The sequence below is a fragment of the Vigna unguiculata genome, chromosome 3 (genome assembly GCF_037176805.1).
Source record: "Vigna unguiculata cultivar grain cowpea cultivar isolate G323 ecotype 2 chromosome 3, ASM3717680v1, whole genome shotgun sequence".
Taxonomy (NCBI): domain Eukaryota; kingdom Viridiplantae; phylum Streptophyta; class Magnoliopsida; order Fabales; family Fabaceae; genus Vigna; species Vigna unguiculata.
Genome location: NC_140794.1, coordinates 26,695,900 through 26,720,093, shown reverse-complemented (window position 1 = coordinate 26,720,093; position 24,194 = coordinate 26,695,900). Strand labels below are relative to the sequence as shown.

At 32.4% G+C, this 24,194-nt stretch overlaps 1 protein-coding gene across 1 annotated transcript; it reads right to left on the bottom strand.

Annotated features, from left to right (window-relative positions):
- Positions 1-553: 553 nt before the first annotated feature.
- LOC114179331 (transcription factor MYB3-like) lies at positions 554-2,382 on the bottom strand. The gene is made up of 3 exons (XM_028065644.2): positions 2,107-2,382; positions 1,898-2,027; positions 554-1,685 (listed from the first exon to the last, which is right to left on the bottom strand). Exons 1-3 carry the CDS (start codon positions 2,234-2,236, stop codon positions 1,256-1,258), a joined length of 690 nt encoding a protein of 229 aa, XP_027921445.1. The 5' UTR covers positions 2,237-2,382; the 3' UTR covers positions 554-1,255.
- Between the last annotated feature and the right edge of the window lie 21,812 nt (positions 2,383-24,194).

Here is a 24,194-nt window from a genome sequence, read left to right as displayed (position 1 = left end):
AGTGTTGTTGATATTAATGTTACTTTTTCCATTTTTTTTCTTACATAGAAAATATTGTTTTTATAAACAGTTATAAAATTAAAAGTTTTTTCTTAATTATTAATAAAATGAACTATTCTTATATATAAACAAGTATGTATAAAAATATCTTTATAAACAATTGGTAGCCTAGTTTTATCAAGTATTCGCAAATAAAAAAATTAACTTATGTTTAAGTTAAAACATTTTCGTTTGAAACCCCTTTTCAACTAAACTGGTTTTGACATATACATAAAGAAACATTGTCATTTGGTCTCCAACCTTTTTTCTTACTTTCACTTTATACTCTTAAATAATAAAATTTTATATTTAATTAATAAATATAAATATAAATAAAATTTTGAAATAAAATAATAATATTCATTATTGTGAATGATAATATAAAACAATGAAAGTGTAAAACTATCATAAGTTAGGAATCCGAATATAAATTAAGAATTACATGAAAAAATTAAATAATATACAGAAAATTTTCATAAACATTTATGTGGACAATTATAACATATTTCAGAAGAGGTGAATCTCTCTGTATATCTCAGTAAAAGAATTCAAACATGATAGTCCATACTTAAACCTGAAAGAAAAAAACTACATTGTTATTTCATCTTATAATTACCAGTAACTGGATAGTCTAAACGGAATGTGATTTCGAATAAACAACTTTGAATGCATTCCCAAACTAACGTTTCCGTCAGAAAGATAGATACCTACAGAATATTTCCATTGTTTATAACGCCACAAGTTATAGCCTCCAAATCTGTGGCAAGTGATGGCATTGAATTATTCATTAAAATCATCCTCACTTTTTCAGGACCAACACAGGACATATTACTACAAGTACATTCCAGAGGATTCAATCTATTGTTAATAATTGGATTTTCCACGGAGATATACAAACTTTTCATAGAATAGAATAGTTTTTTTAGTATTCATATATATAAACACAAATACATACATACATATATATATATATATATATATATATGTATGTATGTACGTATAGCAGCAATTAATGGCTTCCATTGGGTATAGAAATATTGGTTTGCTTTTATGCCATTGGAAAGTTTGCAATAAAGCATTAACCAACATTCTTTCTAGATGATATCCTTCATGAAGAACACAAGCTAACTCATTTTCCCTGTTCGTAAGATCTCAATATAGTATCACAACTTGTGTTCCATGAGTAGATTTGCTCCTATTGAAGCCAAGATGTTTATTACTGAAACAGAAGAAGTGTTGAAGGAGAATCATGAGGCAGTTTCCTGGATGAATAAGATTGACGAAAGGGTTTTAGATTGTTTTCAGAAACAGTGCGTGATTCTGAAGGAATGGCGATAGAGAGATCAAGGTTTAAATCCGGAAGGGCATACGATGACTGAGCCTCGCCACTTGCATCATCTGAGACATCACCATAAACATGACGAGGTGATTTACATGGCTCGTTCTTTTCAACAAGTTTCGTGCGAAAAGGTTCTGAAGCATCTTCAGACATGGGTGGATTCTGAAGGAAAGGGACTTTGTGATCTAATCGATGATTATTTGGATCAATGCCTTTGCTAATTAGCTTCCTTTTTATATGAGAATTCCAATAGTTCTTCACTTCGTTATCTGTACGACCGGGTAATCTCCCTGCTATAAGTGACCACCTGTATGAGTCAATATTAAACCTTTTCAGCAATATACGTTGGAAAAAGTTGGCTTTAATTTCCATTTATATTATTCAATGATAATTACTCAATGACGATAATGTTGCTCAGTACACGTACATATGTATATACGGTATGATCAATTTTTTTTCATTCTTATACAAAAGAAAAAAAGTGGGTTATTCATGGTGTTTTGAGAAGTAAATTCGCACCGGTTGCCAAGTAGCGCATGAAGCTTGATGATGAGATCTTCTTCATCTTCAGCAAAGTTGCCTCTTTTAAGGTCTGGTCTTAGATAGTTTATCCATCTCAGTCTGCAACTTTTGCCACACCGAAGTAAACCTAATGATGATGAAACGAAGAGCATGAGGTATATAATAATTTGTTACAGTTTTGATATATTAATTTATTGGATATATACCTGCAGCCTGAGGGAGTGTACGCCAACAAACCTCGCCGTGTTTGTTGATATAATCTATGAGTTTCTGGTCTTCTTGTTTGGACCAAGCTCCTTTGTTCAAGTCTTTGATATCAGAAGCAGGTTTTCTCATTGTTTGTACGTATAGTGGGGTTTACCTGAAAGAGAAAAGGAAGCTAGAAAGGGAAGAACCGAGGTGGGATAAGGTAGAGAAAGAGAAAGAGAAAGAGAAAGAGAAAGAGAAAGCGAAAGAGAAAGCGAAAGAGAAATATGCATTTGCAGGAGAGAGGAGAGGAATGTGAGGAATGGAAGGGGTGAGGGAATATATAGTATGGGTTGGTTGGTTGGTTGGAAATAAGGAAGTGTATGCAGTTGACTTGGACCGGTGGTTTTGCTCATACATGACTGCGTGGTTCATGCGTGATTCACAACACACCTTCAGACAAAGAGAGAGCAACGGCACCACTATTTGGGAAAAGAGGAGAATCAATTGTTGCTGTTCTTTATCCTTTCTTCCCAAATTTAGAGGATATGACATACGGTTGGTCTTAATGTGATTGCCGGTGAGGTTGATTTATTGCATCTAACTTACTGTCAGATATTTGGTCCACAGCAACTAGATTAGGGCTCAGTTGTTCCGAGAAGAGATGGTGGAGTAAATATTACACTCAATAATTCAATCACTAAGTGTGAGAAACAAAACAAAGAGTTTTCAATGTATAACAATGCCTATAATATATTTATATTTTGAAAATCTGTTCACTCTTTTTCTGAGATTATTTAACTGAATGGCTTATTTAGCATATAGTAGAGAAAGGGAAAGTCAATGTTTTGTCATTTAGGTGTTCTGAATTAAAAAAATTGTAGAAGCTGGTTGTACAATAAAAGTGGTGTGGAAAAGGTACAAGAGTAGAAAGGAGAAAGGGGTAAGTTGGCGGTGTGTGTCACACCTTACAGTGTTGACTGTTAGATTTCTCTTGCTCATTTGCTGTTCTGCTTTGACGAAACAGGATTAAGAGGTGGGTGTGGATGTTCGATGGCACAAGCTACATTTTCTCTTCTTTTATGCTTCTATGCCCAAATTCGATTATTACTTCCTTCTCAACAGGTTTAGTGGGTGATCTTCCCTAACACACATTTATAGCTTCTCCTGTGTGTGCCAAATGCTTCACATTTTCTCCTTTTGCCACACAATATCCATCTCTTTCTCTATTCCTAAACTCTCATTCATTTATCAGTTGATTCGTGTAAGTAATAACTTAAGGATGATAATGACAGGTTATAGAAAAGGTTTTTATCACAAAATCAATTTTTAGCATATTTTAAATAAAAATAATAAATTAATCATATTTTAATATATTTTCAAAAATATATATTCCGTTAATTTTGATTTATATAAATAAGAAATGAAAGAGTAATAATGATAATAAAACATTTTATCAAAAGTATTATAAGATTAATACAATTTAATATATTTAATCAATCAATGTGAATTTAGAGTACTTTTTCTTATAATAAAAATGTAAACAGTGATATTTAGTGAGAGAACTTTTTTATAACAAGATGTGTTTTAATGATGAAATTTATTAGTTAATATATATCCTGGAGGAAGAAACCAAGCTGTCTTTATTTTTATTTATTTTTTATCTAAGGTTATATTTAATGTAAGAATTATACCATGAAAATCTAATTTCATTTTATATAAGATTCTACATTATTTTCTAGATTTTTCATTTACAAATTTTAGATAAGAGTTTTATATTAAATTAAATGACTATATGTTACACTTTTATAATATTAAATTTACACTTGAATGTAAGTATGGCTTTGCGGGTTACAAAAAAAAATATTTTTTTTTAATTTTTATATTTCAAATTTTTATTTAAAACCTCTGGTGTCACATATCTCTAGGGTTTTCTTACATTATTAGGGTATTTTTGTATAGAATGGAATGTTGTCACAGTAATATCCAAAAGAAGAAGAGGCTGGTGGCTAGGGCAGGCAACAATGGTTGGTGAGAGGCAAGGTGCAGAGCAATGGTGGTAGCATTTTTGGTGTATTACTTTTTGTGTATCTCTTTTTCTCAGCACAGAGGACATTTATCTTTCTTCTTTTTTCTCACCAATGATTTTTAATAGCCTTTTTTCATAATAAGAGTTTCTTTCTTAATTGCTTTAAACTTTAATTTTCAAGATTAGTTATAAAACTAAATATTAATAAAATATCTAGTTTAGAAAATTTAGAAAATTAATTGAACAAAACTGGAAGTCTCATCCATAAATACGACACGTGACATCATTAAGGCATTATTACTGACACCCATGGATGGTCATTAGTAAATGTCAGACATTCTCGTACATTAAATTAAATTAAATTAAATCTTGTTATCATGCCTATATTCTTTAATAATAATCGAGTTTATAAAAGTGTAGAGATGACTTGGCAATCAATAGAAGATTAAGATCTCAGTTAATTTAATCTCTTAGATTATGAGAAATTATTGAATTGATGAGAAAATTATTCTACCCCAAAGTTTTATTTGATGGAAAAGAATTGTGTGCGACTTAACCGTTGGTAGTTGTCATTTACTTAAATAGCAATGGGCATCAGAAAAATAAAAATGCTCAGACAACTTTATATCAGTTTGAAAGAGATTATCAGTGACAACTTATTTTCTCACAGTAAAGACAAAATAGTCAACGTTGCTTGTCTCGGATTTGCAGTAGGTGATGATGAGCAGTGTTTTCATGGGATTTTATAAGAAAAGTTTTGTGGCTTGGATTCGCCACACTTTTTCTTATCTTTTCTCTTTTCTGAGTAGTTCCTAACTACTAAATATCTCATATTTCGTTATAATAATTTTGTCTTTATTTTTTTCTCTTTACAATCACTGAAACCGAAGTGTAATCCTTTTGTCACAATGCTGAATTAGTTCAAGGTTACATAAATTAATTTTCAAATTAGTATATTTACTAGCTTTAGATTGATCTATGGTGAATGCTGAGGTATACCTTCCAAGAATAATCGACGGACAAATAATAAGGCTGATTATAGTTAATGCAAATAGAGTTACTTAACTTCACTTTAAGTTGAATTTAAATAAAAATGATTATAAAATAAAACGCAGTAAAGCTAAAAATGGTTAGACTCGCATTTATTTTATTTAAGTTTAATATTGATGTTTATTTAAATTATTATTATTATTAGATAAATTAATTTTCTTCTAGTTTCTTTATCATAACTTTCTTTTATTTGGGTGAGTTTGATTTGTACTAATTAAAATTTATATTTTTTTCCTTTACCTTTTCTTTTTATATACATGTTCTTATCCTCAAATGTTCCTCGTCACTTTTTCTTTCTACGCAAAAGAAACTTCTCTACTTCAAAGAAGAAAGTCTATCTTCCATAAAAAAAAAATATATATTTTTGATCTTCATTTCAACCACCTTTTCTAACATCTTTCTTCCATAAAAGAATATTTTTTGATATTTGTTTCATCCACCTTTTCTAATAAGGAAATCACGCATCAGCATGTTATTGCTACTAATACAAACAAAATCTTTTAAAGTATGCTATTTTAGGTTTTGACGTCAGGGTGAGTTATCTTTTAAAAATTTGTGCAATATTTTTCTTCACTGAAACTATAAAAAATCAATATACAATTCAAGAGTATATCACAAAAATTTCCAAATTTTTTTAAGTATCTCAGATAAAACTATAAAGTATAAAAAAATGAGTGAATAAATACTACGAAAAAAAATACCTTAAAATAATTTGAAAATTTTTTTTATGCCAAAATCTTCAAAATTCTTAATCTGTGATCAACACCAAAGACCTAAATACTCGATATTTGAATATAAAATATTGAGTAAAAGTGCAAAAATGCAACCTTTAGGACCACATGAATAAAAAATCAACCTTAATGTGACACACAATCGGAAGAATGAATGCTTGAATCCAGTGGCGGACCTTGATCAATAATTTTGGGGGAGTCAAAATAATATACTCAAAATTTAAAATTTATATATTTAATTATTGTCATTAATACAATAAAAATGAAAATAAAAATAAATAAATAATTTAGTATAACCGTACCTACACAAGAAATCATACATGTACAAAGGATTGTTCTTCATTATTTCCGATTTTTAACTCATCAATAATTGAATCAAAACTAAAATTTTCAACTATTTATTTTCAATGTAAATATAAACACGTTCCAAAGAATTAATATAAAGCATGTTCCTCTAATTGAACAATATGATCATTTGTATCATGATTCAGGATACGTAAAGATAAGATATTGAATTTGAATTGTTTTCATCATCACGAAACACTTTCTTTTTATCACTTTTAAAAAATAAATCCATTCTTCTATTCTTCATCAATATATCCATTTCTTTTTTAAGTTTAAGATTAAAAAATAATTTATCATAATTTAATTAATAAATAAAAAATTAAGAGTCACTAAAAGAAAAAAATCAATGACAATCAAGTTTGAATTAAAAGATAGTTATGAAAAAACACATAGTGCAATCCTTTTTCTCCTATAATCATAAAAAAATGAATACAAGGCTCATGTGGTAAAAAATAATGTTAACTATTATACAAATATTTCAGTATTAAGTGATACAAGAGAATTACCTTTTTTCTTCATGAATGAAAAAGAACAAAAGAGAAATGAAAGCAAAAATAATAAATTTGTATTTAACTATTTTTTTTTTCAAAACAAAAAAAACATGTAAGAGTGTGAAATCATAATAAGTTGTGGAAAACTTAAAAATACAATGAAAAAGAAAATAAAAAATATCTAAATAACTATTTTTATTCTTCATTACATTTGATTTTATGTTTTATTATTTATTAACATTAAATATTATATCTTATAAAATAAATAGAAAGATACCTAATTTAACTTCTATCAATTTTCAATATACATTACATATAATTTTAAAAATTTAAAAAAATGAAAATAATTAATATATATATATATATATATATAATATAAAAAAATAAAAATTAAGGGGAGGCCATGGCCACCCCCTGCCACAATAAAGCTCTGCCATTGCTTGAATCTAAACAAGCACCATGACAACAAGATTGTGTAAAATGGGTTGAAAAACTTCCTACTACAAGTTTATCAGTATTGCTACACTTTGGAGGTTTCCCGCAAACTTTGTTATATTCACCCTTTGGAAGTGTAACACACTGGTCGGATATTACTTAATAAAAAAATAAAAAATAAAAATAAATTCAATCATAAATGTTAATCCCTGTAAGATCCGGGAAAATTAAATAGTTATTTAATTAATTATTTAATTAGGACGGATAATGGGAATATTTAAAGCAATAAATGCGGGGAGCTATGACATGGAAAGGTACTAGCTCAAGTGGTTGAGAGTACTTTATTATGTGAGAAGACTTGGGTTCGAGTCCTATGTGTGCCACTTGAATGTTATTTAAATTGTGTGCTTTTTTGTGTGTTTTATATTGGATGCGTGTTGTCATGATAAATTCTTAAAATTGTAGGAATTATCATGAAATAAGGATTGGTTGAGTGGTTTGGCCTTGGCTTGGCATGTGCATGAGAGTGGGTTCAAACCTTGTTGAGAACTAATTTACTTTTCTTTTTGCCAAATTTTCTGGTGCATGAATGTGGAAGGGTTAGAAACCTAGCAGCCAAGAGGGAGGCAACTTAAGGGCTAGAAAACAGAGGGTTAAATAAGCATTTGGTTAGTTTTGCATCATTTTTATTTAAAAATTCGTGCTAGTCATTAAGGGACAATTAAGTGAGAGTGGAAGTGGGAGAGAAGGTTAAAAGAAGGGAAAAATAGCACTTAGGGTCGTGATACTCATAAGCAACAAACTTTCTGAGAATTGGGACTGATAAAGTAAGGTATTGGGGCTGGAAAACGCAAAGATTGAAGTGGAAAGCAAGGGCTAGGGAGGTTTGGTGAGAGGATAAGCACATCTACTCGAATTTAGCAAGGAATTCAGGTAAGGGGAGTTGTTTTTAATTGTTTTGACTCGTATTGACTGTTCTATGATTGATCGAATTGAATTGGATGAGTTTTGTGCCTAATTATGCAGTTTGTTTCACGTTTCTGGGTTCTCGCCCAGAAACCGCCTGGCGGACACGAAGGTGCCGCTAGGCGGCACATTAGAAATTACTGTGATTCTGGGTTTGCTGTTGAACTGCCTGGCGGTGAGACCGAACCGCCAGGCGATACATGGGGATGGGGTACTGTTTCATTGTGGTTCTGAGGAAAATGGGATGTAAAGAGTCCTAAATTGATTTTTTTGTGTTGGTATGATTGCGAATTTATTGTTCATGGGTTTTGTGTTGCCTGCGAATTATATTGTGAGGGTATCATTGAGTGAATCACATTTAAATCTAAGCGTCCCATTAATAATCTGGTCTAGGGTTCATGATAGAAGAGGATCATAGAAATTGGGATTTGGAGCGGATAAATACAGTAAAAAGAAAAGGATAATGAGTGGTTGGTTACTTTTAAGTTTTGAACCTGGACTGAATTGATGGGGAATTGGGAAATTCGTGAGTGCAGCAGAGGGATGGAACTAGAAACTGATACGCCGCCTGGCGGTTTACAACCTGCCGCCAGGCGATGACTGTAACAGTGGCCAGTTTATGAGTTAAGAAGTGGAGGATGGAAGGGTGAACATAGGGGGTGTGTGGTACTAGATAATTCTTAAGGAAACTATAAGGGACGATATAAATATGCTACTAAATAGTAGGAACTAGAATAAGCGTGAAGGTATGAGCATAATAGGGTGTGGGGATAGGGAAGTTAAAGGTTAAATAGAGAAAATAATGGTCCAAATGTAGAGTCTCAGGGTTAAACAAAAATGTATACTACGAGTGATGGTGATTATCTGGAATTGGAGACGATGTGGTTTAAGGAAGTGATGTAATAGTTAAGATTGGGTAACAAGGATTGAATACGAGTATAGAAGTGTGGTAGTGCTGTTGTAGCGTGAAATAGGTATGTAAGATGCTAAATGTTGTGGTATGAGTGGTATCATTTGTGGAATGGGTTATTAGTTATGGATAGAGGAAATGGGAAGAAGTCCCATATCTTGTTGTGCGGTTAGGGAAGGTACATGTAATTGTTTACATATGATATTTGTAGGCTCGCCTATGTGAGAGTTGAGATTGGGGTTCTTATGCAACCTATGGAAGGGATTTAAATGGTAAAATAGATTAACTGGAGTGTCTTAAACCAGGAAAGTGTAGTTCTGGTATGGCGCTTGGCGGTCTACTGATAGCCGCCAGGCGATAGCCTTAGTGTGGGAGGGTCTGCACTGAGTGGCGCCTGGCGGCACAGTGTGCTCTGCCAGGCGGTGACGAGAAAACAGTGGGGTCTGGGAGAACGCTGGCGCCTGGCGGGAGGTGAGTACCGCCAGGCGGTCTGGAGCAATTTCGCCTGGCGGCGTGTGGGCCGGGCCAGGCGGAAACGCTGTTGTTCTTGCATTTGATGTGTTGTTTTGTTAAACTGACAATGATGCTTGGATCGGGGGATGCTGTGCCATGAGCGGGTAGGTTCATGGATGGTGTGACATGTGATGATATGAGCGGGGAGGTTCATATCAAGTTACTCTCACGTGGGGATACGAGCGGGGAGGTTCGTATGTTCCGTGCTCACGTGAGAGATGCCACGTGCGGGGAGGTACGGGGGCTGGTGGATCACATGTGTTGGACTACGGGCGGGTAGGTCCGTAGAGCAGGACTACGAGCGGGGAGGTTCGTAGAGGCAGGACCACGAGCTGGTAGGTTCGTGTGAGCATCAGATTCCCGAGTTCAAGGCTAACACTATGTATGATTTGAAGGCTGTTAAGTCTTGGGGTTAGGGTCTTGGCCAAGATTTATAGATAATGATTAAGATGGGTAAATGATCTATCCTGTGATTATATGCTTATTATTTTATTTTCTCAGCTCACCCTTTTTGTTTGTGTGTGGCAATGATCGTGTAATTCGTTACACGGGAGCAGATGTTGATACAGGTGGTGCTGAGGATGCTCAGATGGCGGAGTGAGGGCTAGCATGGGAGTAGTGTTAGGGTTTTTGATAAATTGTAATTCATGTTTAAAATACGAATTTTGATAGCTTGTAATCAGTTATGAATTCTGTTATGAGTTTTGGCGCGCTATGTTAACGAAATAAAAATTTTCCCATGTTGGGATTTTTATCGAGATGACTGTTTAATGAAATTATTTATTTTAATATTTATTTTTAAGTAATATTCCCTAGGGATGTTACAATCCCAAACACTATTTAAAATTTATTAACTACGTATAAATAATCAATACTTCATAAATAATTTAATACAATTGTGAATCCAAAATCACTTAAAAGAAAATTCAAACTATTCCAAAACTTGTTTCTTAAATAAGTTTTCCCCAAGCTTGCCCTCACTCCAGCTTTATGCCTCGCCATCATCACCTGAAATAATATCTGCTCCCGTGTGACAAGTCACACGATCATCACCGAACACAAATAGAAAGGATGAGCTAAAAAAGAATAAAGTAGGCATAAATTACATGAATACAGCACCAAAAATATATAACTTCACTCGACATGAATCACACGCTTAAAGACCTTATAACATGAGGTAATCATGCATCTATAACCTCATAACCTATATGAGACCATCACATCCAATCACAATGTTCACATACTCGACCATGGCCTTAGGGATATCATATGCTTCCATGAACCTTCCTGCTCGTGGTCCAACTTTACGAACCTCACTACTCATAGTACAACCTCTACAAACCTCCCTGCTCATAGTCCAATTCTATGAACCTCCCAACTTGTAGTCTAGCACGCGTGACACATCCTATTATGAACCTCCCCGCTCATAACATCCTCAAGTGTGTGCACGGAACATACAAACCTCCGTGCTCGTATCCCTACACAAGAGTACATCCAATACGAACCTTCCCATCCGTATTAATCACGCGTTTCCAACTCTATTACGAACCTCTCGGCTTCTAATCTATGCAAGCATATCCCAAACCAAAGACCATCACAATGAGTAACGCAAAACACACCACAATTGCAAATTGCCACTGCATTATCGCTTGACGCAGTTTTAGTGCTCCCACCAATCTACCCTTGCAGCCACACAAATCTCTCTCTTTTCCTCCACTCATTCACCCCTTCACCTCCTTTCTTTAGCCTAAAAAACCCTAAATAAAATAAAACGAAATTAAACTTAAGTGCCATAAATAGGCATTTACATGGAGGTTTCTTCTCCATAATTGCCAAGGTTCAAACTTTGATCCACCAAATTACCAATCATATGTACAACCAAAAAGCCATCACATGTTTCATGACCTTTCATGAACAAATACAATTATAATTTCCATACCACATGATCTTGCATACATGCCAAATAAAATAAATAATTAAAACATCAAACTAATGGCATACACAGAATTTGAACCTAAGACCTCTCAACACCACCCAACACACCCAACCACTTGAACTACCATTACTCCTTTGCTATAACTTGACAATTAATTCTCTTAGAGGTACTTCCAAACGACAATTATTGCTAATTAACTATTTATTATTTATTTAAATATCTCGAGTCTTACAGGTAGTTTCTTCTAAACCTTGGTCCAAAGTGAAAACTAGCATATGCATTTTCCAACCAAAGCAAGGGGAAAATACTTGCGCTTATATAGTACCATGAGGGAAAGTTAAGTTTTGCAACAAAAGGGTTTTGGACGCTTTCAAATGCAGATGATCACAAGGGGTATCAGACATGTGTTTGATAGTGAAATTAAATTTAACACAAAAAAGCTCTACAATGTTTGTCCAGAAAAAGTCTCACGTTAAAAATGACCAGTGACATTTTGTAAATTATTTGACTTTTTTAACGTCTGCCCATTCCAACACAGATGTAATTTAACGTCTGACCCACAATACCCCAACGTTATGTAAAAATTAACGTCTGAGCTCTCTGCCCCCGACTTAATTTAACGTTTGACCCACTCTGCCTCGACTTAATTTAACGTCTGACCCCCTCTGCACTAACGTTAAGTAATGTCTGACCACGCAGCCCCGACGTCAATTTTTGGGTTTTCTCTACGCGAAACGCAAAAACCCTAATTGTTTCGTCGCGCCACCAATTTTTCGCGAAGTTTCTTTGTCGGCGACCACCATTCCGAGCTCCTCCAGGTAATTTTTGAACGTTTTTGATTGTGGATTGATTTTAGGCATTTTGAACCGAATATTTTCCGTTTTCATCCCCATTTGCAGTGTTTCGCAATCCTTCCCGTCAACGACCATTATTCGGACCTCCTCTAGGTGAGTTTTGAACATTTTTCACCACCAAACTGGTTGGGATTTGATTGTGGATTGATTTTAGGCATTTTCAACCGAATATTATGTGTTTTCATCCCCATTTGCATCATTTTGAGATTATTTTTCTTGTTATCTCTTTTTCATTGTATGTATATAATTGCTTGTATTTTTTTATTTGCAATTATAATTTTTATCTTAAACTATTTTTTTTTAGTTTTTTTGGCCTATTTCTTTTTTTAATTGAAATTTTATAATAATATTTGTAAAATTACGAAATAAAATTATATTTATTGTTATTTGTAAAATTGGACTAATTGTATTTGATTTTTTAATATTATTGTTGCATTAATTTTTATTTTATGTATGTAGATTTATTATGGATTCATTGTGGACCAAGGTTGATCTTTCTTCATTGAACCTCAAACCATTCAACCTTCGGGAAACTCACATGACCACATCAAACTTTATTTGCAAATATGGATGGTTGAGTCAAATAGAGAGATCTACTTTGCGCCATATATTGATGCGTAGGTGTTTTTGCTAGTAATATTTTATGAAGTATTATTAATTATTTATGCTAAGTACTTGTGATTGATGGTAGGTATCATTGGCAACTATGTGTCATCATTCCAAGACAATGCACAATTGTATGATTTTATTTATGCCATAGGAAGATTCCACCTGCTTTGAAAAACATGTTCCAAGAGTAAGTATTACTTATTTTCAATCCTAACCTATGTATCTACTTAGTTATAAAAACTAACATATGTTTTATGTTTCCAAAATTTCATTAGAATTGTGGGTAAGCCTAGAGGCCAACAACTTAAAGTATTATATCCAAAGGTTAGAACTCATTCAGTTTAAAGTTATTAATTTCTGTATGTCAACTTATGACTTTGATATGTGTTTATTTTATTTGTAATGTTTAGTGTAACAAGCAAGAAGATTCATGAGAATGTGGATGTTATGTCATGTCTTGGATAAGAACAATTATTTGAGCTACAATTAAAGATGAATGGATAGAGGTAATAATATATATATATATATATATATATATATATATCTTTCACATATTATAAATCATATCAAACTTTAAAGAAATATATTCATACATAATGAAATTGTATTACTTTTTCAGCGGTTCAAGAATCCATCACCTCTACCAGATGACATTATCCACACACTAAGATAGGAGTGTGCAACATATCTATTGGAAAGATGAAGTTGATACCACAAGAATTAGAACTCCTTTCAAGAACTTTGTTGTATAAAAATATCATGTTGAAACTTTTAGTTTGGTGTTATTTATATTAGTTTAGTATATATGTTGAAACTTAAATGTTATTAGATATAACTGTAACTCCAGAATTGTGCTGAAATTATTATGAAACTATTCTAGGAATTTCCTGATTTTCAGGTGTGGGAATGTTGTAAAAACAACCAAATTTAAAAAAAAACAAAGCAGTTTGACGTCTGGTGCTGCTCTGACAGATGTTATTTAACGTCTAAGCTTACCATGGTCGACGTTATTTAACGTCTGTCAAAGCCCAAATTGCTCTGTTTTTTGGCTCCATTTAGCGTGAAAATTGACGTCTGCTGCTTTTGACCCCGACGTTGGATAACGTTGGACCCTTATTGCCCCGACGTTAAGTGATGCCTGCTATGTTTTTCGACATTATTTTGACGTCACCCAGTACAACGTCGGTGTTTGGGCAGACGTCAAAAATCGAAAATATCGGACGTTAAAAGGCCTTTTTGTGTTTGTGTGTAGAACGGAAATTTACTTTTAGGCACTCTAATTAATATTCATGAAATGTTTTCTTAAAAGACTAAGATTTCAAAAGAATATAAGTTCCAAGTAATTGAAATTATGGAGAATTTTATATTGTTTAAAATTGTCAACTTCCATCCCAACACAAAGTTATGACAAGTTGGTGCTTCCTATGTTAGTCTTTTTAACTCCTACTTTAAAAAAACATTATTTTAGTTAAGTGGTATTTTCTAAAATCTAAGACAAGTGCATGCCCATTTTTTTACTGCTTTTGCTAACACAGGTCAACTTAGCTTGTTTATCAAGTCTCTTTGAGTTATCACAATCACTTTATATATTTAAATTGGGCATTATCTCTAAATTCACTCTACCATTCAAGTTGGGCTTCCTTTATTAGAATGCACATCACCTTTGTTGAAGTTCTTGATTTCCAAACATATATTTGAATGTGGTATGTTTGTTTACTTCATAGTTTATTTGAATATTGATTTGTGTTTGTTATATGACTTGATTTTGGATACTAATTTGTATTTGGATCTATAATTTTCTATAATGTTATTTGGATTGAAATTCTCAATATTAATTTGTTTCTGGATTTTTTTTAATTTTAATTAAAATATAGCGTATATAGACGACTTTGCCCATGCAAAGATAAATTTGATATAAAATAAATAAAACTGATACAAATTTATAATGTCTTATATAAGTGGGTGCGATCGTTAGTAATTTACTTCCACCGTCACAATGGACGCAAAAATTAAATTTTCCTGTAATGAAGGTTAGGCTAATAATAAACCTGGTGGGGATGCAATTGCGTCCGTTTTCACCTTTTGAATGGGTTTAAATACGATGCTATTTTTGTGTTTTTTGTAGTGATATCAATTAGTTATCTCCTTAGGTGATTGGTTCTCCTATTTCCAACTTTTTCTTCCTTTTATGGTATGAGTTGGAACATACGAGAAATATAGAGTTATAGGTTATGAAACGTCAATCCCTATATATGTTATCTTTTGAACCTTTCTTATTAAATAATTCTAGAATCACCATTGTTCTTACATATAAAGATCTTTCAGTAGTATTATGTCTTATGAAATGCTTTATGAGAATTCTTAAAAGGTTTTTTAACTTGAATTTGAAACATAGCTCCTAGTGTGATAAAGAAGTATAGTCCATATTTCATAAGTTGTTTAGAAAATAATTGTGAAGTATGCTTGTAGAAAATATATCATTCAAAGTATTTGTATCTCTAATGACACATTTTGTACACATATTTATAGTTTTATCGTACACTGAAATCACTTTCTATTATTAAAATTATTATTATTATTATTATTATTATTATCATTATCATTATTTATTATTATAATAATAATAATTGATTTCATTAAATAATATTATAATACAATTTTTACAAAAATATTTTTATTGCTTTTCTACCTCATTTCGTGCTTTCTTTTCCCCATTCTTTTGCAACACAAATGGAGCTCTAATTCTTACCCACTCCTTTTTAAACACAAATGCCACTTTTGACACTTCCTCTTCCTCATGTTCCCCAATCTATTGTTGCCCTTCGCTTTGTGCACATACGTCAACTTCGCCTCTAACACCTTTAGACATCGAAAAATCTTCCCCTTCCCATTTCAATCACATTTGGTGTTGTTTGATGTATTCTTAACTTACCAATACACACCTTACCTTAGATTTGAATAAGATCTCCTAGGCAAGTAAAGACAAAGCATGCCATGGACAATGGAAAATTTTGAAATGCACAAAAGTGCCAAATCTGTATTTTCATGCAGGTGAGGTGACTTTCCCTTTTATTCTCCTCACTTGAGAAAGGATATTGTTTCAAATGATCCTCACAAAATCATGCTCGCTTTTGTTGACAAAATCACCCCTGTAAACTTAAATGAAACCCACATTATGCTTGTCCCTTTCATTAATAGTTGGGTTCTTATCTCCATAGCCGACTTGCTTCTGTCTTTGACTAACTTGTTCTTCTCTTTCTCCGTGACAGACTTGTACTTCGCTTTGGATGACTTCTTCTTAACCTTGGTCGACTTATCATTAATTGAGTTATTGTCAATAGGTCAAGCTCCTTTTGAGAGATCAAGCCATTGCCACTTATTGTTGCATTCAACAACATCGATTTCTTCATCCATTTGAAGGCACCACTTCTCATCTTTCACCTCCAATGCAACTCTCATATCCTTCTTAGCACACAAATGTTCTTACCTTGAAACATCTTGTTCAAGTCCAAGCGCCGCTTATGCAAAACCTATTTTCTTCTCTCTAAACTTTCTTGTAACTCTGCATTGCCTCTAACTTCCTTTTCAATTCTTTGTTGCAAAACGCCTTTTGCAAGCACTAACCTTTGAATAATAGACTCGTCCTCTTCAAGATCTGAGCTACCCACACTCTACACTAAGTTACCCAAGCTATCAAGATGTCTCATTGAGTTTTCTGAATTGCTCACCTACTCCACCAAGCTTTCTGGGTTTGTTCACCTTCTCCACCAAGCTTTCCTAGCACTCAACTTACTCCATCATCTTATTCGAGCTATGCACAAGCACCACCGATCTACCTAGGCTCCCCATTGAGCTTTTCGAGATGTTCACTTGCTTGTTCTAGACCTCCAAGCTACATCCCATTATCAACAGTACCGCTTCTTCTTCAAAATCTTTTGTGAGAAGATTGGTCATCTCTTCCCTCTTATTTTCGGATCTACAATCCCTTGCATAGTGTTCGACCATACCACAATTGAAACACTTAAACGATTTGCACTTATTTGCTTAATAACCATACTTGCCATAATTGAAGCACTCAATGCTTGATTTTCTTAACCTACATCCTCTCCATTGACCTTGTCCTCGGCCATGCCAATTTTCTTGATTGAATTGTTCTTTCTCCTCTTCTTGTTCTTGACTTCTACCACCACGATTGCTTTCTTTACCTCCTTAGTATCGACCTCTGCCTTAAGTGTTCTAAGTATAAAATGTCTTCTTTTCCTTTATGGTTGCCTTTGCTTGAAGGGCTTGATCGACGGACTCCTCCTTTTTCTTGTTCATTCTCTGTTGCTCATGCGCCTCAAGTGACCCGACAAAGTCTTCTACCGAGAGCATTGACAAGTCCTTGTACTCCTCAATGCACACACAATATTCTCAAAGTCGTCTATCAACGACCTTAATATTTGTTCCACCACTAAGCAAATGGGCAGTGTTTTTCCATTTTGTTCAAGCTGGTTCACCATGGTCTAAACCCGAGAGACATACTTAGTAGCTCTTTCGGCCTCTTTAATCCTCATACTTTCAAGCTCACCTTTGAGAGTTTGAAGCCTAACTTGCTTCACAGGATTATCCCCTTTAGAAATCTTCTCTAATATATCTCATGCTTCCTTTGACAAATTAGCATTTTCTATCTTCTCAAAGTCGAACTCATCGATAGCTCCGTACAACATATACATAATTGTTTTATCCTTTACTCGCGTTTCTCTCAACTCAACAAGCTGAGCAATCGTATGTTCTTCAATATGGTTTTGTTCTTAGTGCCCATTTTCGACCACTTCTCATATCCAATTGTCATAATTAACACCTTTTGATAACTTCAGCAGGGGTATGTTGTTTGTTAGGTTAGCCATCTCGCTCAAACTCTCTTGCTCTCAAACAATCTTTCTTAAGAACTCAAACACTTAGGCTCTCAAACTTGAATGCAAATTTGTTGACAAAAAAATATTTCAGATAAACACTCTTTATATTCAGAGTGGTTATGTTTTACATTGAGTATTACATGAACTATTTATAGGCCATTTAACTTGACCCTTCAACCACATAATTAAATATAACTACTACTAAACCACAATTAATAGTTACACAACTACTTCCAAAATCGTATTAATGAACTTCTAGACCTAAACACAACTACCCAACTACTACCTAAACACAATTAAATGAACTACATAATTGTTACTAAGAAGCACTCCTGTCTTTTGCATTTTCCCAACTATCCTCATTTAAGTTTACCCAACAGCTTTTACATACAAATCAACTAAAGAAACTCAAGTCACACTCACTTTTCTAACTTCATGAACATTGTACCGACAAAACAAAAACACAAACTTAGAGTTGACCTTTGTAGTCAAGCTCAAGCCCACTCGTTCATCAACTACTTGAATATCAAGATTAACCTTTTATCTCTAATTGAGAGACTTTCCCTCTATTAAATTAGGCTATAAAAGTGTGTTTTTTTTTTCTATTTCATACTTAACTTACATAACATTTCTTTCAAGCACAACATTTTGGTTAGTATACATAGAACTATCAAAATGGATTTTTATCCAAGAAACCAACTTGTGTGAGTTATAACACTATAAGAAAATTTCCCTTTAACAACTATTTTTAGTGACCAAAAGTTGTTAGTCACTATAGTGACCAATTTATATACAAATTTACAAAATAACAAATTATTGGTTACTAAAATAATCACTATTGTGAATAAAAGATTATAACTGGTCACTAAATTGGTCACTAATTAATTAGAAACTAATTTAGAAACCAAATCCATCGGTAGCAAAAACCTTAGTAACTAATGTTTAGTGACCAATTTCTTTTGGTATCTAAAACCTTGGTAGCTAAATTTTATAAACTAATTTAGAGACTAATTATAACCATTTATTCAAAATAGTGATTATTTTAGTATCCAATAACTTTTATTTTGTAAATTGGTATATAAATTGATCATTATAGTGACTAACAATCTTTAGCTACGGTTAATAATGAAACATTTTAATGAAACACTTAAAAAATAACTTGGTTCAATGTCCATATGGATAAGGTCAAGCTGGTTTTGATAATGAACTTATTTATTTATTATTTTTCATTAAATTTGTTATTATTAACTATCACGTCGTCATAAAAAAAAACTTTGATGAATTTTACAATATATGAATTTTTGTTTATTTTTATAAATTTGTACTAATTTTAGTTGCACATATTGTCAATGTGGAAATTAAATATAAGTATTTTAAGTAATATTTAGATTAAAATGTATGTTATTACATAGTATATGTTGTTGTTGAATATTCAACTTTAAACTTTTGACAATAATATAATATTTTGAATAAACGGGTTATAATATTTCTTTAATTTTTAATTAGATGAAAATAGTATGTGGACATATGGACCTAACATTAGGTCAAGTTAGGTAAAAAATTACGACTCATTTTAAAATAAACTAGAGTGGCCTGTTATTTTTTTTTTTTTTCATTTTTTTTAACTTAATCTATTAAGACAAACCGAACTCAGCGCAACCGTATCATTTGATAAATCCTCATATATATATATATATATATATATATATATATATATTTAAACAGTTTACACCGTCTACAAAAAAAATAAATAAATTACATTTCTTAATCTGTTCCATATTGATAGAACAATTTAAGATAATCATTTCATAGATTCACTTCATTTTCTGTTTGATTACGATAAACTTTATCATTGTATTTAACTTGTTTCAGATGGTTGAGATATGTAGCCATCAAGATTTATTCCTTCTAGTCCACCTATTACTGCCACCAGAATTATGGAAAATATTAATTTTGATCGATTCTATTTTAATTGATATGACATGTTCCAAAAGAAATATCTCTCAACTTAGTTAACGTTTTCTTGCTTGCATTTTGAAAACATTTGGAAAATGTCTACGTCAACCTTCTTTATAACTCACTTATCTACCATCCACTATCTACAATATATTTTATTTTCAATTTTTTAAATTATTTTTTGATTGCAATAAACTAGATAATTTTATATTTTAATTAATTTTATTTATTTTTTCATAATTTTTTCTATAGATTTTTTTCCCTTAGCTTTAGTTGCGTTGAATTCTATATTTTTGGAATTTCAAAATAACTTTTTTGGATTTAGAATCTTTTGTTATTATTATTTTTTCATTTTTTAAAGTTAAAAAAAATGTTGTATTTTTGGATAAACACTTATGTGAAATTAATTTTTCTTATTTTACTTTAGTCTTTTATGATAAGAATCAAGGCTCGTGTGTGTGTGTGTGTGTATATATATATATATATATATATATATATATATATATATATATATATATATATATATATATATATATATATATATATATATATATATATATATATATATATATTCTAGTGATGGCTTGGTTCCAAGTTGTGATTGCATGTGTGTGGATACTTGAGTGATGCTTATGAGGTATGATGATGCAATTTAGAGTATATTGAATGATATGAATGCGCATTTTGGCTTGTAGATGTATGAGAGTTGAATGATTGAATGTTGAGAACTACCTTAGAGTGCCTAAAACAAGTAGTTTCGCATTACTGGTGTAGCGTCTAGTAGTGCAAAGTGAACCGCTAGGCGATAGCAAAAAATAGGGAAGCCTTGTGACTAGTGGTGCTCGTCGGTATTATGGAACGACCAAGTAGTTTTTAGCGTGACATCGTCTGGCGGTGCTTAGGTCGTGCCAGGCAATGCTCCAAGGCAGGTTGTTTTTTTGTGTGTTTTGCATGTTTCGTGATGATGGTCCTTGGTATGGGATATTTTGGCATGGATTACGAGCGGGGAGGTTTGTAATGGAGTTGGAAACACGTGAATAATATGGACAGGGAGGTTCGTATTGGATGTTCTCTTGTATGAGGATACGAACGAGGAGGTTCGTATGTTAAGTGCTCACACTCGAGGATGTTATGAGCGGGGAGGTTCATAACAGGTTGTGTTCACACGTGTCTGACTACAAACGGAGAGGTTTATAGAGTTAGACTATGAGTGGGGAGGTTGGAAGAGTTGGACTACGAACTGAGAGGTTCATAGAGTTGGACCACAAACGGGCAGGTTCGTGGAAGCATATGATATCCCTATGGCCATGGTCGAATATGAGCACGATGTATTTGGATGTGCTAGTCTTATATAGTTTATGAAAGGATGACATATATTTATCTTGAGTTATAAGATCTCTAAGTGTGTGATTCTTGCTAAGTGGAGTATTCCTTTTGGGTGAGGTATTTGTGTTTTATGCATGTTTTATTCTATTGAGTTTACCCTTTATGTTTGTGTTTGATGATGATCGTGTGACTTATCACACAAAAGCAGATGTTATTCTAGGTGATGATGGTGAGGCATAAAGCCGAAGTGAGGGCTAGCTACGGGGAAATCTTATGAAAGACATATGTTTTGGAACTTGTAATTATTAATTACTAGTTGGCTTTAGATTTTGAACTTGTAATAAATTGTTTACGGATTATTTTAATTTTCTGCCGTGGTGGATTTTAAATTTTCTTTTATTAAGTAATATCTTACGAGAATGTTACAAAAGACACTAGTGCATATTTAGCTTTCTAACTCAGGCTTTATGTAAGACTCGAAAAAAATAATTATATTTCTAAGGTGATAATTGGACGTGAGAAATATTAATTGAATTAATACGTAAGGTCATAAATAGAAGCGAAGAGTGGCACAATTGGTTAAAGCCTTAGTCATGAGTTGGTGGTCAAGGGTTTGATTTCTAATGTGTGCATTTGGAGAAATTATATTTTTATAAATTGTGTGGAGGTGCTTATATGCATTTTGAGCGTGACTTACATGTTGGGGTGACTTATATTTTATTTGGTATGTTTAGAATTTATTTGGTTTTGTTCTTGAATGCAGTGAATGTGTGGATGTTATTGAAATGTTGATGCGCGTGTTGAATGACCGAAAAAACATGATGGTATATGTGGTTTGAAATGTTGTTTGAGTCTTGGGGGTTGTGTGTTCAAATCCTAGTAAAACCAAGAATGCGAAACTTGTGTGTATTTATTTATTTTGGTAAATTCATGGTACACTTAGGAAGGTTAAAAGTGAAATTAAGGTGAGTAATTGGGTAGAAAAATTAGTAACTAGAAGTTAGGAGAAGAAAATGTTGGAGCAGAAAAATTTTGCAGTTAAGCCTTTTCAGAAAAAATGTTGGAAAATCATGATAGGTTAGTGGTTTCTTTTTAGAAGATAAATGTTTGTTCGATGGTGTGGATGAATTCATAGTGTACTTTGGAATTAATTTTTTTTTCATCTTACAATTTTGTGATATTGTTGTGAAGACAATAGTAATAATATAATTGAATTTTATTTTTTTTGGAATTGTGATTTTTGGTGGTGGAGAAGGAGGCCATTGGGAGGTAAGTTAGTTGGAATTATTATAACTTTGGCGTGTTGATTTGTGTTATTAAAAGAGGTGCAAGAAAATTATCCGGAGCATGTTGATGTAAATTTAATATTTGTAATTTTGATGGCTATGAACTTTAGCATACGAGCATTTTAAATAATTTTTAATCATGTTTGTTAATGAAAACTAGGGGAATGATGCAATAGGGAAATTCATTGTGCAGTTAAGCCTTTTCAGAAAAATGTTGGAGAATCATGATAGGTTGGTGGTTTCTTTTTAGAAGATAAATGTTTGTTCGATGGTGTGGATGAATTCATAGTGTACTTTGGAATTAATTTTTTTTTTCATCTTACAATTTTGTCATATTATTGTGAAGACAATAGTAATAATATAATTGAATTTTATTTTTTTTGGAATTGTGATTTTTGGTGGTGGAGAAGGAGGCCATTGGGAGGTAAGTTAGTTAGAATTATTATAACTTTGGCGTGTAGATTTGTGTTATTAAAAGAGGTGCAAGAAAATTATCTGGAGCATGTTAATGTAAATTTAATATTTGTAATTTTGATGGCTATGAACTTTAGCATACGAGCATTTTAAATAATTTTTAATCATGTTTGTTAATGAAAACTAGGGGAATGATGCAATACGGAAATTCACTGTGCAGTTAAGCCTTTTCTGAAAAATGATGGAGAATCATGATAGGTTAGTGGTTTCTTTTTAGAAGATAAATGTTTGTTCGATGGTGTGGATGAATTCATAGTGTACTTTGGAATTAATTTTTTTTTATCTTACAATTTTGTGATATTATTGTGAAGACAATAGTAATAATATAATTGAATTTTATTTTTTTTGGAATTGTGATTTTTGGTGGTGGAGAAGGAGGCCATTGGGAGGCAAGTTAGTTGGAATTATTATAACTTTGGCGTGTTGACTTGTGTTGTTAAAAGAGGTGCAAGAAAATTATCTGGAGCATGTTGATGTAAATTTAATATTTGTAATTTTGATGGCTATGAACTTTAGCATACGAGCATTTTAAATATTTTTTAATCATGTTTGTTAATGAAAACTAGGGGAATGATGCAATAGGGAAATTCATTGTGCAGTTAAGCCTTTTCAGAAAAATGTTGGAGAATCATGATAGGTTAGTGGTTTCTTTTTAGAAGATAAATGTTTGTTCGATGGTGTGGATGAATTCATAGTGTACTTTGGAATTAATTTTTTTTTTCATCTTACAATTTTTTGATATTGTTGTGAAGACAATAGTAATAATATAATTGAATTTTATTTTTTTTTGGAATTGTGATTTTTGGTGGTGGAGAGGAGGCCATTGGGAGGTAAGTTAGTTGGAATTATTATAACTTTGGCGTGTTGATTTGTGTTGTTAAAAGAGGTGCAAGAAAATTATCTGGAGCATGTTGATGTAAATTTAATATTTGTAATTTTGATGGCTATGAACTTTAGCATACGAGCATTTTAAATATTTTTTAATCATGTTTGTTAATGAAAACTAGGGTAATGATGCAATAGGGAAATTCATCTTTTTATAGAGATTGCTAATGAGTTGTGTTGATAATGGTTTTGGGGCTAACTTTGGTTATTTCGAGTGAAAGGTTAGGAAGTGAAAATGCTTTCAGTGTGTGCAAATTATCTTGGACTTTTGGGTGCAGAAAAGGTTTAATGGTAATAAGAATTCATGAGGTTGTGTCATGATTGATTGAGATAATTTGTGCTTAGGATGTATTTTGATTTCTTGAGTTAAGCAAAGATGCTAGTACATGGTTGGTAAATTGTGTGCATGTTTTG

What these genes read in the sequence shown, in the direction of transcription:
- LOC114179331 (XM_028065644.2), bottom strand. Translation starts at nt 2,236, where the DNA reads ATGAGAAAACCTGCTTCTGATATCAAAGACTTGAACAAAGGAGCTTGG. An exon ending in TACACTCCCTCAGGCTGCAG is followed by an intron (nt 2,028 to 2,106) that starts GTATATATCCAA and finishes CATCATCATTAG; the next exon opens with GTTTACTTCGGTGTGGCAAA. An exon ending in CATGCGCTACTTGGCAACCG is followed by an intron (nt 1,686 to 1,897) that starts GTGCGAATTTAC and finishes TGACTCATACAG; the next exon opens with GTGGTCACTTATAGCAGGGA.